Consider the following 26,023-nt stretch of genomic DNA (forward strand, 5'->3'; position numbering starts at 1 on the left):
TGCCTAGCATACTGGAATAATCATTTGCCCCATGGTCTTGGGTAGCCTCCTTAGCCTTAAAGAGGAAGGATCTCTGTGGAAGCACTGTGAGCTTTTCTTCCAGGCTGACGGTGGCATTAGGTGTTTGGAGCTGTGGCTTGTGGATGTCTCCGTCAGGGCCTGCTTGGTTAGCTCCGAAAGAATTAGCGTGTGTAATGATGTGATGTCATAAGGCAAATCATAGGCACTGCAAGGAAGTCAGGAGCATAATCTTGAAGCAACTGTAAGCACTAATGCTGTGTAGTGCTTTACAGGAATGGAAAATGTGGTTTCTGCCCTGGAGCTTGTGTTGTCTGTATCATGTAAAACACTGAAGATAAGACTCAGTAGACCAAATTTGTTGAGTTTGCCACATATGTGATCTTGAAGCCTTATCGAGTGCGCAAGGGTTGTGTGAAAATGACACATGGGCATGCTTACTTCTGCCGCTTTTGTTCACTGTCACATGCTGTTTTTGTTGTATACACAGACGCTAACAACTGAAATATTAACAATATGCTTTGCCAACATGTATGTTTACTATGACATCCCTATTGAATTTGGCAGGAGTACTGAAAACTATGCTTTAAACACTATAGAGATTTTTTTTCTTTTTTAAGTAAGAGGAGCAGCTTAGTCCACAGCAGACATGAACAGTATTTGCTGCATTGGGCTGAGAACGCTGCTAACAGAGCAGCTGGCACATATCTTCCCAGGCTCCATCTGTCAGAGTCGGCATGGCTTTGTAAATCGCTCTCCCATTGGATAGTTTAGTTTCTTGCTGTAATGTTCACAGCCTGGATTAAAATGGAATTTCTAAGTTGATTTTTTTTAAAGTTATTTACTGTAAGAGTAGATTTTTGGTTTGTTTTCTTCTTGTAGGCTATTTCTGCCCTTGTTTACGGACCAATTAAAATCTGTGATGGAGTACTGTGAATGCCACATCTTGTGGACGTGTCTTTTTTTAAAGTAAAATCACATACGACAGTAAGGTAGTTATTGGAAGCTTAATCTCAAGGACCCCATTCTGTGTCTAGTACACAGGTCAGAATGGGCTAGAATCTGGTAACATATGTCTGTGTACCTGAGAAAAGTAAACACTTGTTTAAAATGTTGGTTTAAGTATTGTATTCGTCACACGTTTTTGTTATCAAGACTCGAAAGCTTGGACTGCTGTGGTGTATGCATGTGTGTATGTCTAATATATGTGTTCCCCTTATACTCTCTCCTTTGGAATGAACTTCTCTACTTAATGGAAAAAATCTTTCGGTCATCAGCAAGATGATAATGATTTGAAAAATTGAGACTCTTCTTTTTACTGTTAATCAAGTGAATGAAGAGCAACTTCCAACGAAAAGAAGATCTGCAAGGATGAAGGCAGATTGGCTAAATTGGTTTCGGTCCATAGAAATGCTAATTTGCTATCAAGACTATTCAGGATAGGTCAGGGGATTATTATTGATGGAAATGAAGGATTTGTTTCTAGCTGATTGTCCAGCATACACAGGATTTGGGGGAAGGGCGTGTCTGAAACAGAGCTTGTGAGCTATAGACAGCAATTGGTAAGCAGTCCTGCGTGTTTGTCACACTGCAATAATTTGGTATGTGTCATTCCCTTTAGCTGACTAGTCAATGATTTTTGTCAAGATAGTGTTTCTAAAAAGAACAGACTGAAATCCTGCTTGTGGGCTGTGGTGCATTGATTGCTGATGGGGGTGATCGGCTCGTTGTCTGGTGCCTTGAATGAATGCCAGCTTTGTTGTGCAAGGTGTTTACCTGGGAGGAGAGATTCAAGTTCTACCAGTTCTTCTGTGCTTGGGATAGCTGAGTTACTGTATCTTATCCTGGAGAAACTTAACAGACTAAGTACTGTATAATACCACTGGGGCTTTTTTTGTTTCTGTTGGTGCTGGAAGGAAGTTCAGTGGAGTTGAGTTGTAGTTGCTAGTCTGACTGTCTTTATGGAGGGTTTCTGCCTCAGTAGTTAAGAATAATTATTTTTTTTTACCGAGTGGACTTGAAAGCATTTCATCATCCTGGTTTTAATTTTGGGGTTACTGTAGTGTGAGGTATCTTAGGTTTGAGAACAATTCTGAATGGTTAAGCATGCTTCTGTGTCTCCTTCGTGCTCCTGGAACAGCCAGTTATTTCAGTGGCTGAGAGCTTCCATACTGCTGCTTGACACTGCTCCGCGCTGTGCAGGGGGAGGTATGCTTCATAATCTGTTCCTTTCTTGCTTTCGCTGTCAGTGCAAGGAGCAACCGCCAGTCCCCTGGAGAGGTCTTGGATGGGAGATGGGCATGGTCAGTGGCTGCAGTGTGTTGCTATTAATAGCTCGCAAGCTATTGGGATCTAAAATCCTGAGCTTTCAATACCTCACAGAAATGGTAGTAAAGTACAACAAAATGACAAGCTATGACAAGTGACTTTAGTAAAGCACTTGAATATTTTTCTACTGCACGTATTGTATTAACAGCTTCAACATAAGTTAGTACTGCAGTTTGCAATGCAGGTTGTTAATTGAGATTCACCTGCGTTCTGGAAGTGTGTTTTTGGCTTTAGTTCCCCTTTGTATGGAGATTGGGTTTGCTCTGTTGTTTTATCAGACTGTACTTGTACTGAGCCCTGTCCTCCTCTTCGTCCTCACACAAATGCGTTCTTTTTAAATTTCCCACAATTGTTTTCTGATGATAGCAATGATATGAAGGGTAAAGCAAGTGGTTCCAGTAAGAGGAATACCGAAGATGGCTGCTCTGTGGGTGATTCTGTTGAAGACAGACAGCGGATGAAGTGTACTGGTGACCCTCTGAAGTCATATCTGTGGTGTTCTGGGATGTCTTGTGCCAATATGTTGGGCAAAGTTTGAGCTTAAATTTCTGAACTGAGTCTCCTGATGACTTGCTTCATTTTCTGATGAAGAACAGTCTAACTTTTAGGCAACAAAACACCGGGCCTAGTTGTACTAGGATCTGGGGATACTGGGAAATAGTGCGTTGTCTCCTTGAAGTAATCTTAGCCTACTGTATTAGAGAGATAATTCCATCAATGAGATTGCTGTATGGCATGAGCATGGTAAGCCTGTTCTAGGAGGCACTTGACACATCCAGTTCCTACTCTGTTCCTTCTCTGGACAGTATATGTCAGGAGTGTCAACAACCCTCATCTGTAAATTTTAAAGCCTTAGTCTCTGCTGCTGCTCTGGAATGATGTATATTCCTTAAGGCTGTACCTGTGATGAGAGAAACCCTGAATGCTCCCTGGTGAGCACCTGCTAGTAATAACCACAGTGAGTTCAGATCTCCTTGGATGGCTTCCAGGTAATAGGTGGTTACAGAAGGTTCTTTGGAATATCTAAACTTGTGGCATCTGCAGCTGTGACGTACCTGTTAGACTTTCTTCTCTCACTGGCGTAGTTAGCTGTCAGTAACAACCTAAGAAGTCCACCACAATGCAGCCTGTTAGAATGGTTTGTAAACAACCTCCCTGAGCTATGAGAGAGAGGGAACCTGTATTCATGGACCACCTCCTTATGGCAGTAGGTAGCACCTCAGTTACTTTACGGTGACCTCTGGATTAACAGTCCATAATAGTCAATTTAAATTAGGCTTCTGGCTCAGAATAGATAAACATTATCTAGTGCACGTGGCATATTGAAACCTCTGCGACACGTTACTGCAGCTTGAATGCAGAATATTTGCTCTAAGCTGAACATATGTTGTGAACAGTTTAGAAATGCACGGACCTTTTGCCATAGCAGTCAGAAGTTTAAAAAAAAAAAAAAAGCCCTTAAGACTGTAGTTCAGATTTGGGTTATTAAAGGCTTTATCAGATCAGTGAAGCGGCAACATAGAGCTCATAGATGCTTCTGGAAGGTCTGTGTAATGTTACAAGCTCCTCTTTTAGGCAGGTTTATAAGTAATGCTGTCTTCTGGGTGGGGGAGCCACTTTTCAGAAATATTTGGGGAGGTTAAGTATTGATAACGAGGAATCTCTGAGTCAGTCCTTGGATGTGTCTTCTAATAGACTGCAAAAATGAGGTGCTGTAGGTTATAGCTAACTTAAGCTGAAAGTTTTGGCTGACTGTTTTTCATAAAAGTTCATTCTAGGCTTTGTCAAGATCAAAACTCAGAGCTAAAGTGACAAGACCTTTGTGAAAGGAATCAGAATTCTAAAACTTCAACCATAGGATCTGTCTTATGAGGAAGTTTACACTCCATAAACTTGAAAGATAGATAAATGGGTATATTGATGATCACTGAATGATGTGGTTTTATTCTGTGAATGCTGATTTGTGATAGACTGCTAAATCCTCGTGGCAATTCATAGTAATCCTAATTTTCTCTTTAATCGGTCAATGAAGGGTAGGAGACACTTTTTAAACGAAGACAGCCAAGATGCAAAACTGAGCAATTATTCCATGCTTGCTTTGAAGCAAAAGTAAATGTACTGCAGCACTGGATTCATTAAAGGCATCCCGAGCAATAACAGCAAAGGGATATAAAAGTGACTGCAGATCTGTTCCTCTAGCTTGGTTGCAGAGAGTGATTGGGTCCTTGAACGGAGTGCCAACATCTGAAGAGTGTTGGGTGCTGAATAATTAACAGCTCTGTTTAGGTTAGTGATTATTGGGCAGCTTTAGGACAGTGCTCTATTAGTAGTTTATGGAATGGTGGAATTTTTTTTTAATAATTGAGGTTGCACGTATTCCAGCTGTTGGAGATGAAAAATGTCAAACAACATATGCCACACGCTCAGGAGGCAAACTAATTTGTTCCTAGCAGGGCAGCTTGTCGCAGTGTGTGACCTGATGAGCTGCTTTCTGACCTTTCTCAAATGGAGCCTGGTCATTGCTTTCTTACAGGGACTTTCAAGCACAGAAAATAGGATGGAATTGGGGAAAGGGGAAAGGAGGCTGGAGGAAAGGTAATAAGAGTATGGACTAGCATGTGAATGCCTGCTCTCTGGAGTCACTTTGCAGTGTGAGCTGACGTAATTTTGGAGGAAGTAGGTATAAGTAGCTGTGTGCTGTAGGAACTAGAAAATGGTGGGAATTAGCTGAGAGTGAGAAAGCTGGGAGGGCAGATGGCTTGTCCGCTGCACAGACACCGTGCCGGGGATGTGCCTATGTGGGTGGCGTTTTGGAGGAGGGGAGGTGGGAAATTGGCTGGCAGTGCAACTGGTTGCTGAGTGATGGACAGATTCCTCATCATTTTGGCCTTGAAGTGGTGCTGAACTGAGAAAGCAGTAGATAAGATTTTACTCTTTTGTTGTGGCAATTGCTTGGGTGTAAAGTTAGTTTTGATCACAATGAGGTAATTGTTTTTTAGGAAGCATTATTATACAAGTTTGGATTTGAGAAATATATGTGATATGTGGCGTGGAATGCCATACTACTTAACCATCTCTGTCCCCTTGGATTATAGGAAAAGCTTTCTTTTTTTTTTTTTAACTCAATTAAGCAAAAGTAATTTCAAATTGCAGTTCTGCCATTCTTACAAGACAGTTAAGGATGAGCTGGAAATACAGGTTGCTTTTTAAGAGGGAAACTTCAAAAGCTGTGATCTTCTTGATTTTAAATAATATTCAGTTTGCTACTAATTGACACTCAAACTTCCTTTCACATTGAAAACTACTGGGGAAGTAACAATATCTTTAACGTTACTAATACAAAAATTATAAAGTAATTCTGTTGGGAAAACAAATCAGTTTTGTCATATTGTCATCTCTAAATTGGAGTAGTTAACTGCTGCTCATGTGTTTTACTAAAGTATCTGAAGGCATGTGAACATGTTTTATGATCTGTACTATTTCTAGTTTTTGCTTAGAGAGAAACGAAAATAACAATTCGATAATGCTGGAAATTCCTGCTCCCTCCTGCTGCTGCTCTTGTCTTTTCCCTCTCCACTCTTCATTTCCCACGCTGTGAAGCTTTTCGCTTGTATCTTGTGGATACCGGCAGTTCTAATTCAACAGTGCTGAAGACTGTTTGTCAAACTAGCTCTAACGTAAACTGTTACTTAAAATGCTGAGCAGAGTTGTCTGAATTAACTGTAAAGCTTGAAAATATTTCTGATCTAATACCACTAGGACGTGAAATACATTATGTATCACAACTGCTCATCTAATCCTGCTGCCAAACCACTCATTTGGGCGAATAACCAAAATTTTAGGTGTTTAGGCAATTGAGGACAAGGCATTTGATCAATAAGTCATTAGAGAAGATTTTTTGTTGTTGTTGAAAGCTTTCTCATTTGGAAACAGTGCTGTAGCTTTGTAATTTGTTGGTGTTCAGTTTAACAGTAAAATACCTTGAGTAAAGACTTCGTATCCCCTCAAACATAGATCTAAAGGTGGAATCGTGCCAGCTGGCTTTGTCTAGTTCAGTAGAAGTTCTATTTCAGCTATCTCTGTTGCTGCAACCTGCACTTCCACCATTGTTGTAGGTGGTAAAAATTCAGTATGAAACACCTCTCGTTTTCTGTGGGCTCAACTCAATAGTGCAGATTGTGGATTTTTTTTTTTTTAAAGTCATTGCTAGTGATGATTTGAAGCTTCAAATGCCTCTTTGGAGAGTCAGGGTGCTTTGGGAAGCTTGCTTCTTGAGCTGTAGTAGTTAGCAGATCCTTCACTGTGAAAGCTTGTTTTCAAAAAGAAGTGGCTTGCTAAAATTTTCTGACATCTAGAAATATCGGTATTCTTTTAAGCTGAAAGGTAGCTTTGTTTGCCTTAAGAAATATTAAAACTTTTTTTCTTTTTCACTACAGCACGTTCTTAGTACATGCAATAGTTGTTTTACCCATTGGCAGCAGATTGCATTAAACTGCTTCCTATTGTTGAAAGCATCTGTTTGTGAATCTATTTGAAGGATGGCATTGACTAGAAGTGTTCTATTACATGTCAAAACACTGCTGGGAACATTGATCATAGATCTAAATAAATTTCCTGGTTTGTGGGGGTGGGGTGGGAATTCATCCTGGTTTTTAAAAAGAAATATTTTTCCTTAACAGGTAGCATGACATAGCTAGTGTTTCAGTATTTGTCATGCAGTGAGTTTATAATATACATGAGCAGTTTACCTTCCAGTTTTCTCCTTAAAGCAAGAGAGACAAGGTTCCTTATTAGCTTTCTTCATATTTAAGTAAGGGGCAAATTTAACACTGGTGGATGTTAACCTAAGATTCTGAAGAAGTAAGAGGTGGGATTCAGGAACAGATGGTAACTGCAACTGGACCGACTATGGTACAAATAAATGAAATGCATGGTGGGTTCTCTGGCTCTTCTGTCAACATGTGATGTGGCTTGGTTGCTGCTTGAGCTGATGACCTGTGAGGCTGATGAGGTGGAAGAAGGCAAGGAATGTATAAGATGTGCACCTTTTGTGGATGAAGGTGTGGTTTGGAATGGGATCAGAGAGGGGGAGGAAAGAATGTGAGGCTGGGTGCTGCTGTGGGACATAGCAGGGGGAGGCAGGAGGAGGCAGCGGCTTAGGTGAACCTTATTCCGTATGAGTGGGACACAGCAAGGATCTACTCCTGCAGATGAGTGGTACCTGAGCAAACAGGGCCAGCAGCAAGCTGGCAGCTGTTAAGGAAGGTTTATTAAGCTTTCACACGAGGAGAGGTGATGTCACAACTGCTGCTCTGCTCCCTTCCTCCCTGCTCCTGGGCTGCAGCAGCAGCCTGCACAGCGGGAGGGCTGGCTTTGCAGACAGTGTGTGTGGTGGGGGATACTGAACTGTGGGAAAATATTTTTCTATATTTAAGTTGTTTGGGCTGTGTGATCTCATAAGAGATGGTGAAAACTGTTTCGATGTTCCTGGGGAATTAGAGGCTTTTCCGGAAATGAAGGATGTGCAGGCAGGATTTAGAAACTCAATATTGGCAAATCATGATAATGTTGGCTTTTTCTACTGAATGAATTGTTTCTTGGCATGTAATGTTATGGTTAAATAGTTCTCAAATTCTTTATTTGCACTTTATTATTGAGAATTTTTTAATGTAGATGCAGACTGAGTACTCTGTCTGACTGCACAGTCAGATCTTCTTGATTACAGACCCTTCTAAATATAGGTTGCGTTTTTTGTTCCTGTCCTTTCTCCCCTATCTCCCACCCTTTTCCTGGCCTTAAGCAAACATCTTGTTCTTTTGCTTTACAGGCTCCAGATAAAAGGAAAGCATTAGAAGAGACCAAAGCCTACACAACTCAGTCTCTAGCCAGTGTTGCTTATCAGATCAATGCACTGGCCAACAATGTACTACAGCTGCTGGACATCCAGGCGTCCCAGCTACGGAGGATGGAGTCCTCCATCAACCATATCTCCCAGGTAATCTTTTTTAATACAAGTGTTATCTTCCTTCTTGTATTATTGGGAGATGGGTAGTTTATGTTGACTTTTTTGAATTCTCTGAGTAATGTGATTGAAAACGGTAAGACTTTCTTCTTTTTAATATTTAAGAAAGCCACTTGCTAATGATGATTGTGATTGAAATAAAACAGATCCTTTATCAAGAAGTGCTGGGGCTATATTCGATTTAAAGCAGGAGTTAATTAAGATTCCAGAATCAGAAGCTGCAGTTGAGAGAGGGTTAGAGAGGATTTTGATTTTCAAAGAAATCCAGATGTTTCATAACTGGAACTCAAAGGATCCAAACTAAATTGTTCGTCAGTGAATTTAAAACCATTGTTGGTCAGCCAATACTGTGTTAGTACACATTAGACCAAATTTCTTAGATTTGAAGGAAAATGCCTCTCATGGCCTCTGCTGTCTGTCTCCCTGTAGAGCCCTGCTAACCTCTGTTTATTGTTCTTACAGAGTAATCATGGTTTCCTAAAACTGTAAATGGCAGCTCAGTGGTTCCCTAAGAGCTGTCAGCTGGGAGGAGATTCCAGTGCACATTCCCTTTCTGAAACACTTGTTGACTGGAGTGTGTCAAGAACTATGCAGAGTTAAAAGCTCTATCAAATATTTTAAAAAGTAGTTGTCACTGGAACAGCTAAGTAGGAGGAAGTACAATTGGTGTAAATGAATTTCTTGCTTTGTCAATTATTGAGAGGTTTTGTGATGCTAGGGTGGTGACTACGTTCAAAGAGGTGACTGCATAAAGGACTGAACCAACAAGCCTCGCAAGCATTGCATGTCCTGTTACACTGAGCACATCTTTTCTTGTGTGTTTCAGAGCTGCAGTGAGTGAAGCAATTATTGTTAAATTTTCATTGGCCCACTGATATGACTAATCATGGAAAAAGCCAAAATGTTTGATACTAGCACAAAAGCTGTTAACCCTCTGTACTATTTGCTGCTTGAACTGAAGGCGCTATGCTGAAAGCTGTTGAGTCACCTGATACATGAACTGTTTGCTAAAGACTATGAACAATCAGTGCTTTGTAGAGCTTTTAAGCAGTGTTTAGCAAGGTCACTCATAGTTTCTGCTGCTGGTTGGTCTTTCCTGAAACGAATCCTTGCTTATAAGTGAACTTTGCGGACTAATTCTGTGGAACTAAACTAGATATGGATAACATGCATGTATTGGCTCAGCTGTTTGCTTTCAGGTGTTTTTTGATCAAATGCTTCAACTGCATATTTTATATCTTCTGTGCAGTTGTTTGATAAACTGATTCAAAATTCTTCTAAGTTTCCAGAGTGTCGTCTTTTCCCTTTGCTTGTATCAATCATGAATATTTCCATGCCGCTAAAGCATGGGAGGATGAATGTATTCTCAAAAAAGAATTCTTTTCCATGGAAGAGGTATTGCCTAGAAACACAGATCTGAGGCACTGCCAGTCAACTACTCAGTTCTGGGTCTTGCAATACAGAGCAGATACCTATGGGACAAAGTACAATTTGATCAAAATATTTCTGGTAATGAGCACTATGGAAGAAAATCCTATGGTTCTTTTGATCTACAATCAGTGTTCCCTTCCCACCTCTGACACTCAGTACTGACATGCTATTTCAGTACTCGGTGCGTGTTTTCCAGAATGAGTCTAGTCTAAATGACTGGACAGCTAATCTTGACTAGTAGCTACTTGAGATTCCTCCTAGCTATGTACCTTCTTCAGTGGAAAAAGCACTCAGGAAAAGTTAAATGGAGTGGTGTGCTCTGTTGTTGCTACTGGAACTTAACTGTACAGATGGAAAAATGACTTGCTTTTATTGGAAAAAATGAATTCAACTTAATTTTATTCTGTACTGAGAGCAAACAAGCTTCACATGAAAAATCATTCAGGGGTGAGGGAACACTGCAGTGAGCAGCTCCAGGAAAGGCTTCTGCTCTGGCTGCTGCATAGAAGCTACACCAGCTGCATCTTTATTTTCTGCAATTATAGTTGTCTTTCAGCTGTAACCTGTGGGTCTGCGATGGCCTGCCACAAAGTTACTATGTCCAGGACACAGAGCTGTGCACAAATTGCTCAGCTGTTAAACCCTTGGTGTTGACATTGAGCCTTCCCAAGCTGACTGGCCTTTCCGGACTGTTCTGATATGGCAGAGCAGGGACTTGATTACTGTTGTGGAGAAGCTTGCGAACCCTTCTAGTGTACGAGAACCTACTCATCCTGTTAGGCAGGATTCTGGGGGAAAAAATAGCAAGTCTATATTTTGGACCATCTTGAGGTTCAAGGCTTTACTGAAGGCGTTAAAGTATATATATCTCCAGGCCTCTGTACTACAAGCTTTCTGCTGCAGTCACAGTTACATCACACATTTCTGTCAGTTCCTGTTTGAGGTTTTAGTTTGTCTGTTCTGAAGACAAAACCATACTTAAAAGATTTCAGGTAGTAGTTGCTCATCTGGTTTTGAAGTAGGATGTGAAGGCAAAGCCATGCTGTGGTGTGTCCTCAACATTCCCTGTGGGACAATGGTAAAAAGGCAATGGAGGAAGGACCCGGGACCCTGTGTCACTTACAATCCAGCATCTGTGGGTAGGTGACAGCAGGGCTTCACTTGGGTATAGCTTATTATGTTGAGAAGAAGTGACAAAAAAGCAATTTTTTGAACAGCAATTGCCAAGTGTTTGCTTTCATTGTAGTGTCTGAAATGTGAGGTATTTGGAGTAGGTATTATTTTCTTTAATGGAGAAAATGAATGAAATAATAGACTGGACAGTGATGGAGTGAAAGGGTGGCCGAGGGTCAGCCTGAAGTGGGAGACAGCAGGAAGGACCTGGGGCATCAAGGTGAGACAAGAATGAAGACCTTAGCATTTGGCATATGCCATTTCTTAAAGTGTTGGGCAATTCGGGTGTTGAATAAACCAATAATTTTTCATGTTCCCTGATGATGAGTTAAACAATACATTGTGCACTTGTGCTTTGAATGCAATTTATGCTTCATTCTGGTTATTTTTTGTGTATTAAATGAGTTTAAGCAGTAGACTAGAAATTAATGCTGTTTGTTTCATTCTTGCATGGATCCCTGAGTCCATGAGTTAGTTCTTTAATAAATAAATCCTGTTGCATCTTTCCTTTTGTTCTGAAAATTACTGTCTATTAGCAGAGGAGTTGAAAATTCAGCTCTTTCTAGCTTAAACATCTGGTAAGGGAAACTGCCTCTCTAGAAATTTGGGCCTGTGCTTTTTCGCTCTTTTGACTTGTAGTGTCTTGGTGGTTCCCCCTCCTCCCCTTGGAAATGAGAGCTAACTTAGGAAATGTACTTTAAGATACATTTTTGCTGGTTCATTTCCACAGACTTGAAGAGAATGAAGATGAGACAGAGTTGTTAGAGGAGGAAGGTTGACAAGGGACATCCTTGTTTATAGTGCCAAAACTGGAAAATGTAACCGATCAGCACTTGCATTTATGTCTGAGCAGCTGCAGTACTGGATGTAGAAATGACTCCTTTTTTTTCCTAGACGTAAATAGTTTTTGAAAATCTTGGTTTTTAAGTCCACGCCTATTGAAATATGAAGGAAGCAACAGACTCTTCTTTAAGAGATGACGTTTTGTACCAGGGGGCACTTGCACCCCTTAAAGCGTTCAATTCTCTTCTGCATCTGAAGCTGTTCTCTAATGCAAAATAAGAGCTGTTACAGAAAAATGTTCACAGAATTTAAGTTTCAATAGGAAAATATACGTGCATCTTTTATCACTGTTTCAAAAGAAGCTTTTGAAACTAAGAAAAGCACTTAGTTTAGAAGAGTCTTACTGTCACTCCCTCATGTCTAATTCAACCACTGCATGCAAGCAGAAAGCCAAATGCCGTTTTTATGGTATGGCTGTCTGGCTGAAGGCAGTGGGAATCATTTCGTATGCAGATATTATCTTTTGTAACACTCCTGAACCTTACAGATGGAGACAGTGTTATTCTCACATAGATACCACCCTTATCTGCAGATGGCTGGGCATCTTCCTTTGAGCTGGTAACCAGGGAGGACCAATGTGGATGAGGCTTCAGAGAAAATCTGCCAGAGATCCTCTGAGGTGTGAAGGAGTGAGCTTCTAAGCAGCAGCAAGTTGAGACTAGACTGGCTTGTCTTTGATTCTGGGAAAAAAGAATACGGTAGGTCTTAGGTGCTCAGCAGGTCTTCACTGTTTGAAGAGGATAATGCAGTGCACATGCAGTGGGGACTCTTCATGATTTAGTTAATGGGAAGGAGCTTTCCCTGAGTGTGTGTGTGCCTGTCTTGGATTAATGTGGTACCGCATTCAAGGGTTGTGGCATACAGTCACAAAACAGTTCATATTTGAAAGCCGCAAAGTAGAAAAAGGGTAGAAAATGCAGTGAATCATCTGCTGATGAATGTTGGATGTCATGCCTGGGAACAAGCAGTTATGTAAATACTCTGGTACTCCTATGGGTGGTGCTCGCCAAATCCTCTTGGTGACAACTGTTGTTCCAAGGAGCAACTTATATCATGAAATTATCTCTTTAAAAGTAACAGGTTGCTTAAAGCTCTGGTATTGCTCTCTAACATGACGAGCATATGGGCTGAATAATGTTTGGACTGTTATTTGGGAAGAAAATTAACCAGATCTAGAAAATGGCTGGATGCTGCTAACAAGCATGGTCAATACTGTATTGTTCAGAATAGTCTCTGGAGACCACTCGGAACATAAAGCATGTCCTCGGCAAATCTGGGGATCATTCTAAGTTTGAAAAGTTGGTTTGTATGCTGAATGATAGAGCTGCAGTGCAGAGGAACCTTGAGAACTGAGTCAGCAAAAATCTCGGGAAAGGCAGCGAGGTGCAGGGCCCTGCACTTGAGGTTTCACGGGTTTGTACAGGCTGGGAGGTAACGTCTGAGCAAGTCCTGGAAGGGAGCTGCTATTCTAGGGGATGCTGTGCTGGGTGAGGGAAACAGCAGTGCAGGGCTGCCTGGGAAAGAGTGCAGCTGGAGGGCAGTGGATGTCATCAGCTCTGCAGTGAGAAGGCTTCATCTGGAACACCGTGTCCAGACTTGTGTCGCTCTTGCCTTGTTCAAGAGAGCTGTAGGGAAACTGGAGATTCCCAGAAGAGAGCTACTGAGATGGTCAGGGGTGTGAAGCTACAAGGAGAGGCTGAAGGTCTTGTTCAGTCTGACAAAGAGGAAGCTAAGCGGTGACACAACGGTGTAGCCATTAGCTACTTGAGTCTGGCTCTGTCACCTCTGTAGTTAGCCTCTTGTAGTGGCAGTGCAGAAAGGAGCAGGTTCTGACATGGAGCTTTTCATTATGGAGGGTGGTGCACCACAAGTTATTCAGTGGTGTGACTCCTTTCAGTGCAGCACTGCAGTAGTTGGATGGACCCTGAAATCTGACTTGATGTCCTTGCAAGGCACATCAAAAGCTAGAGGACCTAAATGGTGATGGAGAGCTATTAAGTCAAGGAAAAAATGCCACTCCATGTCTGCAAATCTTGTTAGCTCTTCTTCCATACACATTTTCCCTGCCACACATCCAAAAATGCATGAGGAGACAGTGTTTTTGCAGGAACCAGAAGAGCATCTAATGTATACATTAGAAAGATAATGTCTTATCTCTCATTCTCTTGGACTGCCTTTGCTTGTCAACAGACAGAAATATTCCAAATATGGTGAAGAAACGTGTACCTTTTGTTTAAATTAACCTTGCCTTGGGTGGCATTTACTTTCCTAATAAAGTGCTGACTATCTCTGTGGCCTTTGCTTCACATCCTGTTCTTCCTGTACTCTGTAATAGAGGCCAAGGCTCCCAGAAGCTGCTGCAGCTCAGTTGTGCTGTGCTTGCTCTGCTTATCTGTCTGCATATGAAAATTGTTAAATACAGTGTGTAAGGCTTGCCCTGTTAGCTGTTCTGTTGAGAAATTCTCTGTGACCACAAATGAATACACACAGAATTTGTAACTCCTGTGCAGCTCAACAGATGAGGTTCTCTTTGTTTTTTTTTTTTTTTAATAAAATCACTGTAATGGGATTTTAAAAATCATTTGCTGTTATAAAATAGTAAGCCTAACTGTTGGCCTTTCTGTGCTGACCAAACAACCACCTCAGTGACTCCCATAGGGCAGCTGCTTTGATGGAGAAGAAGGGATTGAGTCAGAAACTTTTGTTTCCTGTCATTCTTTATTCCCACCTGTTCTTGTGAATGCTGGGTGTGAACATGTTGTTGGGGAATAGGAGAGATTGCTAACTGTAGTGGCTGTTTGCTGCAGTGAAATCCTTCCTAGTCTCATTCCCGTTCCACAGTCTGGTAGAAACATGTTCTAAATGGACAATTTCCAGTATCTTGTAGACCACTAAAACTTCTTTTCTGCTGGATGGACGTTTAGCTGTAAGCTTTAGATACCGCATTAAATAGTGAATTAAGAGGCCTGATGCAGCTTCGTGTTTTCTGAAATCAAAGCAAAAATCCCACAGCTGCAAACTTTACTCTGGAAGGCTTTTTCTGATGGTTTTGTGCAACAAACAAGTCACAGATGTTTGTGCATCTTTTTTTAATGAAAAACTTCTTATATCTGGAAGATACATCACATAAATGAAATGCATCACTAACCTGCTGTAAAGTCTTTATTAGACTTCAAGAATCTCTTTCTTCTTCAGATGCATCGGATTAGATTGTTGGCCAAAATTTATTTTCCATTTCAGGTCTCTGTAAACAGGCAGTCTTTATGTGAATAACTCGTTTCCCCTTGAATTAGCACTTATCTCTGTCAGTGCGTTAGTGGATAAGGCAAAGAAAGAAAATGGAAGGGATGCAGTGCTGGGTGCAGGAGCATTGTGTTTAATACAGCAGTTCTGCCAAAGCATTAAGTTGGTCACCATATCTGTGCCATCCAGTGCAGCTATTTGGAAAGCTTTGTGGGTTTTTTTTTTGGTAGCTGGATAGCCTTATACTTGAGCTGACTGTATTTAGGGGAAGGGAGAGAAAAAGATGATATGAAGGCTGTATTGCAGAACTGGCAGCTTGGTCATGTTGCGTTACTGAAACTACTCCTCTTCCTGATCTGCTTGCTGCTCAGGCATGGTACCTGTGGCTGGGCTCTTATGCAGCTCAGATAGGAACTGCTGAGTGCTTTCTGGTGCCTGATTTTATTTGGGGCGTATGAAAGTGCTTAGTTAATGTTGATCTGCCAAAAGAAAGCTAGGTCATGCTTCACATGAGGATTTTATAAGCTGGTGGTAACACTCTGACACCCTTTATACTGCTTCTGGTTTGACTTTGTTCTTTTGTACTAGCCTCTAGGGAGCCATTCCTGTGTCAGTTGTGCATGTCCAGTAAACCTTTGCAGATCAGTTTGTGGGAGGTATACGATGCAGTAGTTGCTGTTTTAAAGCTGGGGCAGTTACTGTTATGTCATAACTTTGCCACACTTCTTACACCTTTTTTTCAGTCTGTTGAATTGTTCACCTTAACAAACACTTGTCATATGGCTGCTGTGCCCAGGTGTGTGTCCCTCTCCCAGCACCATTGGAACAGAATGAGCTTGTGCATGGCTTGGCCATGCTCAGAATACAGAGCGTTCCTTTCACGTACAGGAAAAAAGTGTGTGAGAAGCTGTATGTATTCATTTATTTTATAGCAAAACAGCTAAATATAAATAGATTTCCATGAATGTTATTATTTTTTTTTCTAGAACTACTTATTCCACTGGAGAGTTTTCTGATTTGCTGCTAGTACCATGACAGAAGGGGGGATGAGCAGGGGGAATAAATTCTGGGTTTGTTTAGCTAAATTCTGTACTAGAGGTGGTAGGTCTTTTTTTTTGAGAAAAGTAGTAATATGTTTTGTACTAATACAGTTTGAGTTGTCTTTTCAGCTATCTCCACCTGGAATGCTGACTGTGTGTGTAGAAATAACCACTATAAAAGTATGTCTGCATCTTCCTCAGTCTTGAAAAATAAATTGCTAAAGCTGTCAGTTTCCCTTCAAATCTTTGTTTCTGGTTCCAGCAATTACATTGTTTAAGAGCAGTGACTACTTATATTGTATGGGCAGTGAAATGAATTTGGTACAGAACCATGGGATCACAGAACTTTTTTTTTCCTCTTTGAGAATCTGCTAAACAAGAATGGCATTTTCCTGAATAGACCCTTTTACAAAAGTATAGTGGTTCTGTAGCTTCACCTGTTTGTGCCTAAAAGCATTTGTTTCTTCTCTCATGTGTTGTCTTGGGATGGTTTTTACTTACAGATATGTACAGCACAACCCAGTGGAGGAGTCTGAAGGACAGCCTGTGATTTCTCCAACTCACTTCTCTATTCTTTGCTTGCCATAGGAAATAATGTTTTGTCAACCAAGTGTAGGTTTGATCTTGTCACGCTATCTGGAATTCCTGTATGTGGTGCAAACTGGAATAACAATGGTGTGAGTAAAAGCTGTCAGGCCTCTGTACAATATGAAAACAGGATAGGAACCATACAGTTAGAAGGATCTTGATGGAAATTACAACACATATTAGTGCTTCTTGACAAAAGGTCAATTGAGCCATCTTTTGAAAATATAAGAACAATGAAGCGTTGAATAGTGACTGAAAAGAAATTCTTTTTATTTATTGAACTCTGGACCTTTAGTGTTTTTTTTTTTTTCCTTCAAGTTGAACAAGGTTCAAAAGTAGACTGGATAAGAATGCAGGATAAGCCTTCAAGCTACAAATCAACCTTTATCTGACTGGATAGGGGATAAACGTCATCTTTGGGAAGCTGATCCTTCATTGTCCATTTATAGGATTTCCTTGCATGTGTTGTTAAGATAAGTATTGGGCAAAATGCAGCAGTGGCTGGGTGTATTGCAGGACTAAATGAGATGAGTTGTTCTGTAGGCAAAACTTGTCTCCTAAACTAGGCTAAGAAAGGTGTTGCTGAAATTTTTGAGCAATTTATGCTTTTGCTAAGAGCTGATAGGTAGCATATATTAAATTAATAACATGCCAGCTTGTGGACAAGCAAATTGTTAATTCCTCTTAAATAGCATTTTAATTTCTTTTGATTAAATCTCTATGTTGTATGAAAAGAAAAACTAAAAAACAACTTGAAGTTGTGCTGTTGACTTGCATGTGTATCTTGGCAGGTAAAACGTGGCATTTGAGAGCAGATGTCTGGTAGCAGTGTTGTATTACTCCAGTGCTACAACTCAGTGCACTGTTGACTAACATGGTGCTGATGAGTGAGTCACAGAAGTAACTAAGGATAATCTCTCTTTGGGAGGTGCAGCCTGTAAGTCATATGAAGATGGCAAATCTCTGGATGTAATTACAGCCCATTAAGGTAAAGTGCAGTCAAACAGACTGAAACAAATTAGACTTTTTCAACTGCACAATCTTAGTTGTACCACTATGTTTGGATTTGGTTTCTTCCTACACCCTAAATTGCATGTTGAGACAACAGTGTCACTGACAGCTTTATCAGCCTTCAACCTGATTGGAGACAAACTATTTTTTGTTTTCTGTTATTTATTTTTCTGTACACGCTGAGGATGGTCTACTCACTTTTGTATCACTGTCTTAGTCTCCTTCTAAATTGAAGTAATTCACTGTATCTGTTTCTGCAGTACATGAATGACATCCATCCACATGACCTGTGCACACGTCCATCAGTGACTTGCTTTAATAGTAAGAAGAAAGCTGAGCATAGAAGTGCTTATCCTTCATTTATTAGTTTTGAAGCATCTCCATTGTAATACATTTGCAGCCAGTCTGGCATCAGGATACTTAAAAAGATCGAAGAAACTTCTGGTTCATGGTCTTTTTGTTAATGTTTTCTCTCTTTCCTCAGTACAACTGTGGCACACTAACAAAGAACAAGTCTTCAGGAAATGGAAGTTGGTTCATGGAAGCTCTTTTTGTGAAAAATTCAACTGAAATCACTTGGTATTTTCCTGCTTTAAGTATTCTTCTTGCTGTGTAGCAAGCCTCGTGGCTGACAGAGAGGATATCAGCCTTCAATCCCATTTCGCTTATTTCTTGCTTTTAGACCTCCAGACCTGGGAGCAAGTGGAGCTTGATGGGACCAGAGCTCCAAGTTACTTTCATCTTTTCAAAGAACTGACGTAATCTTTCAACATCTTAATGGAAGTGTATTCCTCTGGGCTGCATTAAAGGTGTAGTTCTTCAGCCAGTGTGGAAGCCCTTTGGAGATGCCCTCTAGCACTGACTGAATTACGTGGAATAAATGTACCTAACATTTATTCTTTCTGCAAAGTACAGGAAAAACATTCACATGAAAAACAGCCTTTAAAAAATGTTTTCCTGAAGGAAGACTGAGAGAATACTGCTGGCTGTCTGTTATTAGGTAGTGACTGGTCACCTAGTTCTGTATTAGTCAAAAGTATTATCTAATCAGTAGAATAAAAAAATGTGGTGTGAATTTTTCCAAATGCACATTTAGAAAGCAGAGATTCTGTGGATAATTACTTAAAAAAACATCCTGGAAAAACAAAATATGAATTATCTGCAGATTTGAATTTCAATTCTTTTTCTGTGTACTGTTCCCCTCCTGCCCGTTTGCCTACTTTTCTTCATAATCACAGTTCTTAAAAACAAATGTGTAGTTGTTGTTTGTACTATCTATATCCTTCTGGGAATAAACACCAGCTGTAATGCTGGGTAGATATACATAACTTAAATCCAAAGAGTACATTGACCTCAGGAAAATCAGGGTTTACTGAAACAATGGGGAAGAGATAGAAAGACAGCTGTGCAAACTTCTGTAGCCTGTGGTCCATTAAATTGCATCCTGATGTGCCCCTTTATCTCGCAGGAAAACATTTTACTCCCCACCACTGCCTCCCTCCCATTTCAGGTAAGTGTAGCAGTGTGATGTTCCCAGCTGCTTTGCTGTGCAGTTGCAGAAGCTCAGCAGCTCTTGTGTGTGTGTTGAGCCATACGCTGTTGCCCAGGTCAAAGACCATCGTGCATGAGTGCTCATTGCTGTGAGTCTTTCTCTTGAAATGCTGCTGTGGCTTATAACCCGCCACAGCAACGGGAGTACCTTTACAGAGCACCAGCATTCCTTCCTCAGCTGGCTTTAAACAGTTCCCTGGTCAGCATCTGTATAGTGTTTTGCCTGAAGTGACATTGAAGACATGTCCAGTCTGTTTTCTTTTTTCCCTGCCGTTTTCTTCTGCCAGGCCAGGTTTTGTTGTCTCTATCCCTTCCCCTCACCCCAACGTGGGATCAGTTATCCTGGAGGCAAGGTCATGAAAACTACACATTGCCTTTCTTCTGCAGACCACCTTCAGTATGTTATTTCCAAAAAATTTTTCTTCCCAGTTGTTTGCAGTCAAGTTAAATCTCTATGCCAGTAACTGTGCAGTGGAAATGTCTAATTGCCTGCCCAGCTGTTGGGAATTTCTGATTGGTCTGTCTAATAAATGCACTGTAATGGTGCTGGGAGATCACGTTCAGCAGGGGACTGCAGCACTGATGCCCCCTGCACACACATGCATCTTGTCTTCACAACTGCTACCTGGTTTTAGCTTCTGTGTATGTGCATGAAAAGTCTGTGCCTTGATGGCAAGCTGAGAGCATGTGAGAGGTGATCCCAGAGAAGGGGAAAGGTGGTGGGATGGGTTTCTCTTAGGCTCGGGTCTGCCACAATGCTGTATCTTTAGAGGTGTTTTGGCTGGAGAAGGTTGTGACTCAGTATGCAGTGAATGCTGCCTTCTAGTTCTGTAAGGGCACAGTGTTAACAACAGTGGTGTTTTATATCTGTGGTGGCCCCGAGTAGAAGACTGAAGGGAATCCACCTACAGAAACTGTGTAACTCTGTAGCAACAGTGTATAACTTCCTCTTGTTGTTTGTAAATTAAAATGGCAATGGAGAAGTGCAGCAGCCTTAGTAATTCCATCTCTGCCTTGCCACCCCTCCAAACTGTTAAATGTCATACATGCGTGTGACTTGGTTGTCTGTCTTCTGCTTTTACTTAATATATCCCAAATTACAAGAAGCCTGTATGACTCAGTCCAAAATTGTTACTGCCGTTTTATAATACGTGTGAGGGAATTTTTGTTAATTCTCCCTTTTTTTTCTAGCATGTCTTAATGCATTATGGAGAGTGGGATGTCAGAAGTTTAATAGAACCACAGAATAGTTTGGGTTGGAAGGGACCTTAAAGATCATACAGTTTCATCTCCCTGTTGTGTGCAGGGTTGCAACCTGCTAGATCAGGCTGCCCAGGGCCCCATCCAACCTGGCTTTGAATGCATCCAGGGATGGGGCATCCACAGCTTCTCTGGGCAGCCTGCATCAGGGCCTCACTGCCCTCTGAATAAGAAATTTCCTCCTAATTCCGAATCTGAATCTCTCCTCTTTTAGTTTGAAGCCATTCCCCCTTGTCCTGTCACTGTCTGCCCATGTAAAAAGTAGGTCTTTCTCCTGTTAATAAGCTCCCTTTTAAGTACTGGAAGGCTACACTAAGGTCTCCCCAGAGCCTTCTCCATGCTAAACAAACTCAACTTTCCTCAGTCTGTTCTTGTATGAGAGGTGCTCCAGTCCTCTGACTGTCTTTGTGGCTGTCTTCTGAACCTAGTCCAACAGCTCCCAAATTTCTTGTGATGGGGCCCCCAGGCCTGGATACAGTAGTACAAATGGGACCTCACAAGGGCAAAGCAGAGGGGGATAATCACCTTCCTTGCCCTTCTGGCCACCCCTCATTTGATGCAGCCCAGGATACAGTTGGCCTTCCAAGCTGCAAGTGCATACTGCTGGCTTATGACAAGCTTCTTGTCCACCAGAACCCCCAAATACCTCTCTGCAGGGCTGTTCTCAATTAGTTGTTCTCCCAGTCTCTGTACATATCTGGGATTGCCCTAACCCAAGTGCAGCATCTTCCATTTGGCCTTGTTGAATCTCATTACATTCACATCAGCCTGCTTTTCAAGCCTGTCCAGGTTAAGTTTGAGCTGGCTGAAGTTCAGGATACTCCCAAGCATATGGCTTGTCCTCTGTTGTACCTCCAGGAGACAGGGCTGTTTACTGAAGGAGTTTGAGAAAGGGAAGACTGGGTTAGAAAGTTGAACTCTTGTTTCAAAAACAAATTAGAACAAAAAAGTGAAGAGCTTATCAGATCCAGTTGTTCTGGTGTTAGTGGCACTGAAGCTCTTTTTGTTGCAGTAATCCAATGGAAGGTAGTAGTATGGGCAGGAAGTTAACTGCAATGTGCAATAAGTATACTGAGAACTTAAAAGTAGAAACAACAGTGGATAAGGGCTGCTTCATTTGTCTTATCTTATTGATAGTACTCACCAGTACTGGGCATGAGAGAAGACTGGCCATTGCTGGTTATCCTCCATCAGAGGAAGTCATCTCTCAGTGCTGCAATAAAGTTGCTTGCTTTGTACAAAGTCTTGAAAAATACACATCAGTCTTCTCATGAGCATGCAAAGGTTGAAGAAAAAGGAAAAAGTTCATGTGGTAAACTGTTTATGGTGAAGATATTGCAGCCGGCTGATGGCCATTTAATTAATACTGATGAGTTCCTCTTGGTGCAGTGTTGATGCACCTAAAAACCAGCAGGTTTCCCTCAAAGTTGCATCACTGCCATCAGATGAGGTAAAATCAAAGAGATTTAGAAATAGTGTTGTTCCTTGGATGATTTGTAATCAAAACTATGTCTGCAGGTGGCTAAAGTATACTCTATGTCATTTCCACTTATACTGCCTCTGTTTTATGGCTTAGGGAAACAGTCTGTCCCAGGACTGTTTTCTCTTAGACACCTCATAGGCCCTGAATTCACTTCTAGGTTTTGGGCAGGGGGAGAGAGTGGCTTTGATGTGGGGAATTTGTTATTCTTTAGCATAAAGATTATTTTGAGATACACAGTAAATGCCCTTTCCTAACTACATAACATACCTTTGTATTTGGTGAATCTTTTCTTTTTGCTCTTAGGGGTGATAATTTAAAACACAGTCATTAAACTGAGGCTGCATTAAGTCGCTTTTTTGAGGTTTTTCTCCCTTAAATCTTGAAATATCAGGTTACAAATAAATGTGGGGTACTGGCTTTTTGTCTTTTAGACATGAATGTTCTGGCTTGTCACCCTGTCTGTATCAGTTCCTTACCTCTGACAAACTTTCAGAAAGTTCAAACTCGTTCTGTTGAGTTTATTTTTTATAGGCTTTTTTTAGATGGTTTCCTTTTCAGCCACCTGCAGTGCACTTTGCAATTGCACATGTTCATCTCCTATAAAGTTGCTTTTTTTGGCACACAAAATGCTTTTCATTTGACATACAATTTCGTTCAACTCCCATGGTGGTTCTTTAGTGAGTTCAAACTACTGAAGAAGCCTTTTAATTTTTCCTTTCTGTCCTTGTGCTTTTCTTCACTCAAGAACATATTTAGATTTGTATGTTTTGTTTAATTCTAGACAAGTGTATTGCTTCCACTAAGGAAAAGTGAGACTCATTCAGCCACTTCAAAATGCTGAAATTCTCATGTGGGAGCTTGCATAAGCATATCTTTCTTCTGTTTTGTGTTAGTTTTTTAATGAACCTACTCATGCATGCATATCTTGAGTCCTACCCAACAAAAATGCAATTCAGAATGATGGAAATCTAATTTCAGGTACTGAAATACACTTGTGCATACTGTTGGGATTTTGACCTTGCATAATTAAAAGCATTTATCTGCTTTTTGTGCTTTTTAACACTGAGTATAAAGTTAACATACTATGACTGCAGGTCTCAACTGTTGTTCTGTCAAAATCAATCAGTAGGATTGCACACTTGAAACACTTCTTCTGAAGTGTCTTCTATTTTAAAAAGCACTTTTCATCAGCAGATTTCTGCATTTTTGGCTTGTTTTCAAAAATAATTAATAAGTCATTGGTTCAATTTATGCAGTTTTTCTCTGGAAATCTGTATTAGCAATGCAACTGGTGTTAACCATTAAAATGTCTGCTCAGTTGACTTTGTAGACCATCTCTCCTCCTCTAGTGAGCTGTGAATGGATAAAAGAACTTCATAGTTCTTTTATCAGAATCTTGTCCTGGTGAAGGGAGGCCAAGTGTAGCAGAGAGGACTCGATACAGGCACTATCCTTCCCAGATTTGTTTGTCATAGAGCATGAAACTCCAGTGGATAGCTAGAAGTTGTCAATTTGCCACAACCTGTGGTTTTGATCTGGTAGATCTGGCTGGGTGCTTCCTGTCTTGCACCGCTTGTGAAGCAGTGTGTGCTCAGCCCCAGCTGAATCCCCAGCAGGCCCTAGGAAGCCTGTTCTAGGGTGATAGTGGCTTTTGTTAGAACAGGGAATAAATGACACCGTGCAAACTGCTGCTGTCTTCCCTACTCCTGACTTTTGGTGATGAAAAGCCAAGAAGGCACTGCAGATCATCTCCCTCTTTCCCTTTATTTGTGTCCTCCCATAGAGATCTATGTAAGTGGTGTATTTTTTTCATACCTGTGTATTATACTCAGGTTCTTGAAGAGGGAGCTGAACTTCCAGTTGAATGTAGAGGACCAAAAAAGGTAGCTAGAAATAGAATCATAGAATGTCCTGTGTTGGAAGGGTCCCACAGGGTCTTTGAGTCTAACTCCTGGCTTCAAATCAGGCCGTATGTCTGAGAGCGCTGTCCAGGTGCTCCTTGAACTCTGGCAATCAGGGCCGTGTGCCCACTGCCCTGGGCAGCCTGTTCCATGCCCACCGCCCTCTGGTGCAGAGCCTTTTCCTAACGCCCACCTGCCCCTGCCCTGATGCAGCTCCATGCCATTCCCTTGGGCCCTGTCGCTCTCCCCAGAGAGCAGAGCTCAGCGCTGCCCCTCTGCTCTCTGTGAGGAGCTGCAGCCACCATGAGGCCTCCCCTCAGCTCCTCTGCTCTGGGCTGAGCAAACATAGGAACCTCAGCTGCTCCTCATACATCTTGTCCTCCAGACCTTTCACCATCTTTGTACCCTTTCTTTGGACACTTGCTAATAATTTTATGTTCTTTTTGTACTGTGGCACTCAAAGCTGCACGCAGTACTAAAGACGAGGTTGCACCAGTGCATTAGAGTGGGGCAGTTGCTTCCATTGACTGTCTAGCAATGCTGTGCTGATGCACCACAGATTACAGCATGCCTTCCTGTGTGTATACATTTGGTATGCTCGAATGGTTAAAACTGGCTTTGGTTTGACAAAGCATTGGATGTATGATCTGTAACTCACTTAGGCAGTTTCACCAGCAACTTAAACCGTAGTGGAAGCTGTTTGACAGAAACCTTCGATATCTTTGTTGCTGCATTTCACTGTGCTCACAGTGGTAGCTGTGCAACGTTGCCCCTCCCCATGCCCATCCAAGCCCCATGTCTGTGCCCGCTCTTGGTGCAGTGCAGGCAGCAGCCCTGAAGCTGGCCTGAGCTGCCAGACGACTCACTTGGAGCAGCACGGGAAGTCTGGTGGAGCCAGGAATAGAACTTCCATCTGCTGTTCCCCAGGCTCTTGCTCCCAGCCGCAGACCCATCCCACCTCTTCCCTTTGCTCGGGTAACATCCGAGCAGACAGCCGCCTCCTGTGCTCGGGGCCAGCTGGTTCTGCAGTGCTGCCTGACCACCATACTCCAGATGTTTGACGTTCCATTTCCCCATACTTCTGTGAACTTCAGCAAAGTGCTGCTGGCATTTTACCAATGCGACAGGGGAGGAGGGAGGACTGTTGCCTTAACCATTTTCTTTCCATAACAAGGGTCTCCATAGAGCTGCTAAAATCTCTTCCTCTTCAAGACTTAAACTCTTCTGTTGCCATCTGACAGTCTTCCTTCCCACGCCTCTCTCCTTGTTCCCAGATATACTCTGCAGATCTCCCCTCCTTATGCTCGATGTTGACATCCTCTTCCTCTCACCTGGAGAAGATAGAGTGGGGAGAAAGGATGTGTGGAGGTTCCCTTGTGTGTCTTTGTAGGTGCTCCTTGTTCACAGAACCCAATTCTGCGAGGTGGCATCTCTCAGGCACAACTTGCTGCTCCATGCTGTGTTTTCAGCACCGTGTGCAAGCATGCTGTTTGGAGGATAACATGAGGAGCTTCTTTCCTTTGGTCTTGCATGAATGATGAGTGTGTGCCCTCCATAGCAGTCTTCCCATGTCCAATTGGCACCAGAAGGAAATGTCAGGCTTCAACTTGAGTCCAGCTCTTGGACAATGAGGCTGGTTTCCTTGCTCTGATTCTTGTCCTACAATGTCACTCATCTGCCCAGCCCCTCCAATGTGTCCTTGCTCTGTGTCCCCTTTCTGCTCAGTTTCTCCAGCAAAGTATGTGACTAGATTTTCCAACAGGGAACTCTGAAAAGGATCTGTATAAATAATCCTTTTGCCGAACAGAGCTCTCTTCTCTTCCATTTTCAAGGCCGCTGTATAGGTGTATGTGCCACTTCACGGTCTGCGTTTTGGAAATCAGGGCCTTTGAGTCCAATTCTCAGTGAACCCTATTCTGGAAACGTTTCTTCCGAAAAGAGATTTTGTAGCAGCAGAAGGGCTAAAGGTGAGGCTATCTGTCTGTGGCCAGTAAGCTTTAAGCCTGTTTCTCTAGGTCTTGTTTTCAGTTTCTTGATTTTTAAGGAGGCTCATTGGTGTATCAGCACCCCCTTCCCCCTCCTTTTTTTAAGATATATCAGTGTTTTAGCACTTGCAGGCATGTGCTCTGTT

General features: G+C 41.8%; 1 protein-coding gene across 12 annotated transcripts in view; it reads left to right on the plus strand.

Moving 5' to 3' along the window:
* ABI1 (abl interactor 1) overlaps positions 1 to 26,023 on the plus strand; it is a 77,621-nt gene that overhangs the window by 14,411 nt on the left and 37,187 nt on the right. For all 12 annotated transcript variants that reach the window (XM_021387190.1, XM_021387195.1, XM_021387185.1 and 9 more), the window contains exon 2: positions 8,174 to 8,341. In XM_021387190.1, coding sequence (XP_021242865.1) covers positions 8,174 to 8,341 — 168 coding nt within the window. The remainder of the gene's footprint in view (positions 1 to 8,173; positions 8,342 to 26,023) is intronic.

This window comes from Numida meleagris, chromosome 2, assembly GCF_002078875.1.
Source record: "Numida meleagris isolate 19003 breed g44 Domestic line chromosome 2, NumMel1.0, whole genome shotgun sequence".
Lineage (NCBI taxonomy): Eukaryota > Metazoa > Chordata > Aves > Galliformes > Numididae > Numida > Numida meleagris.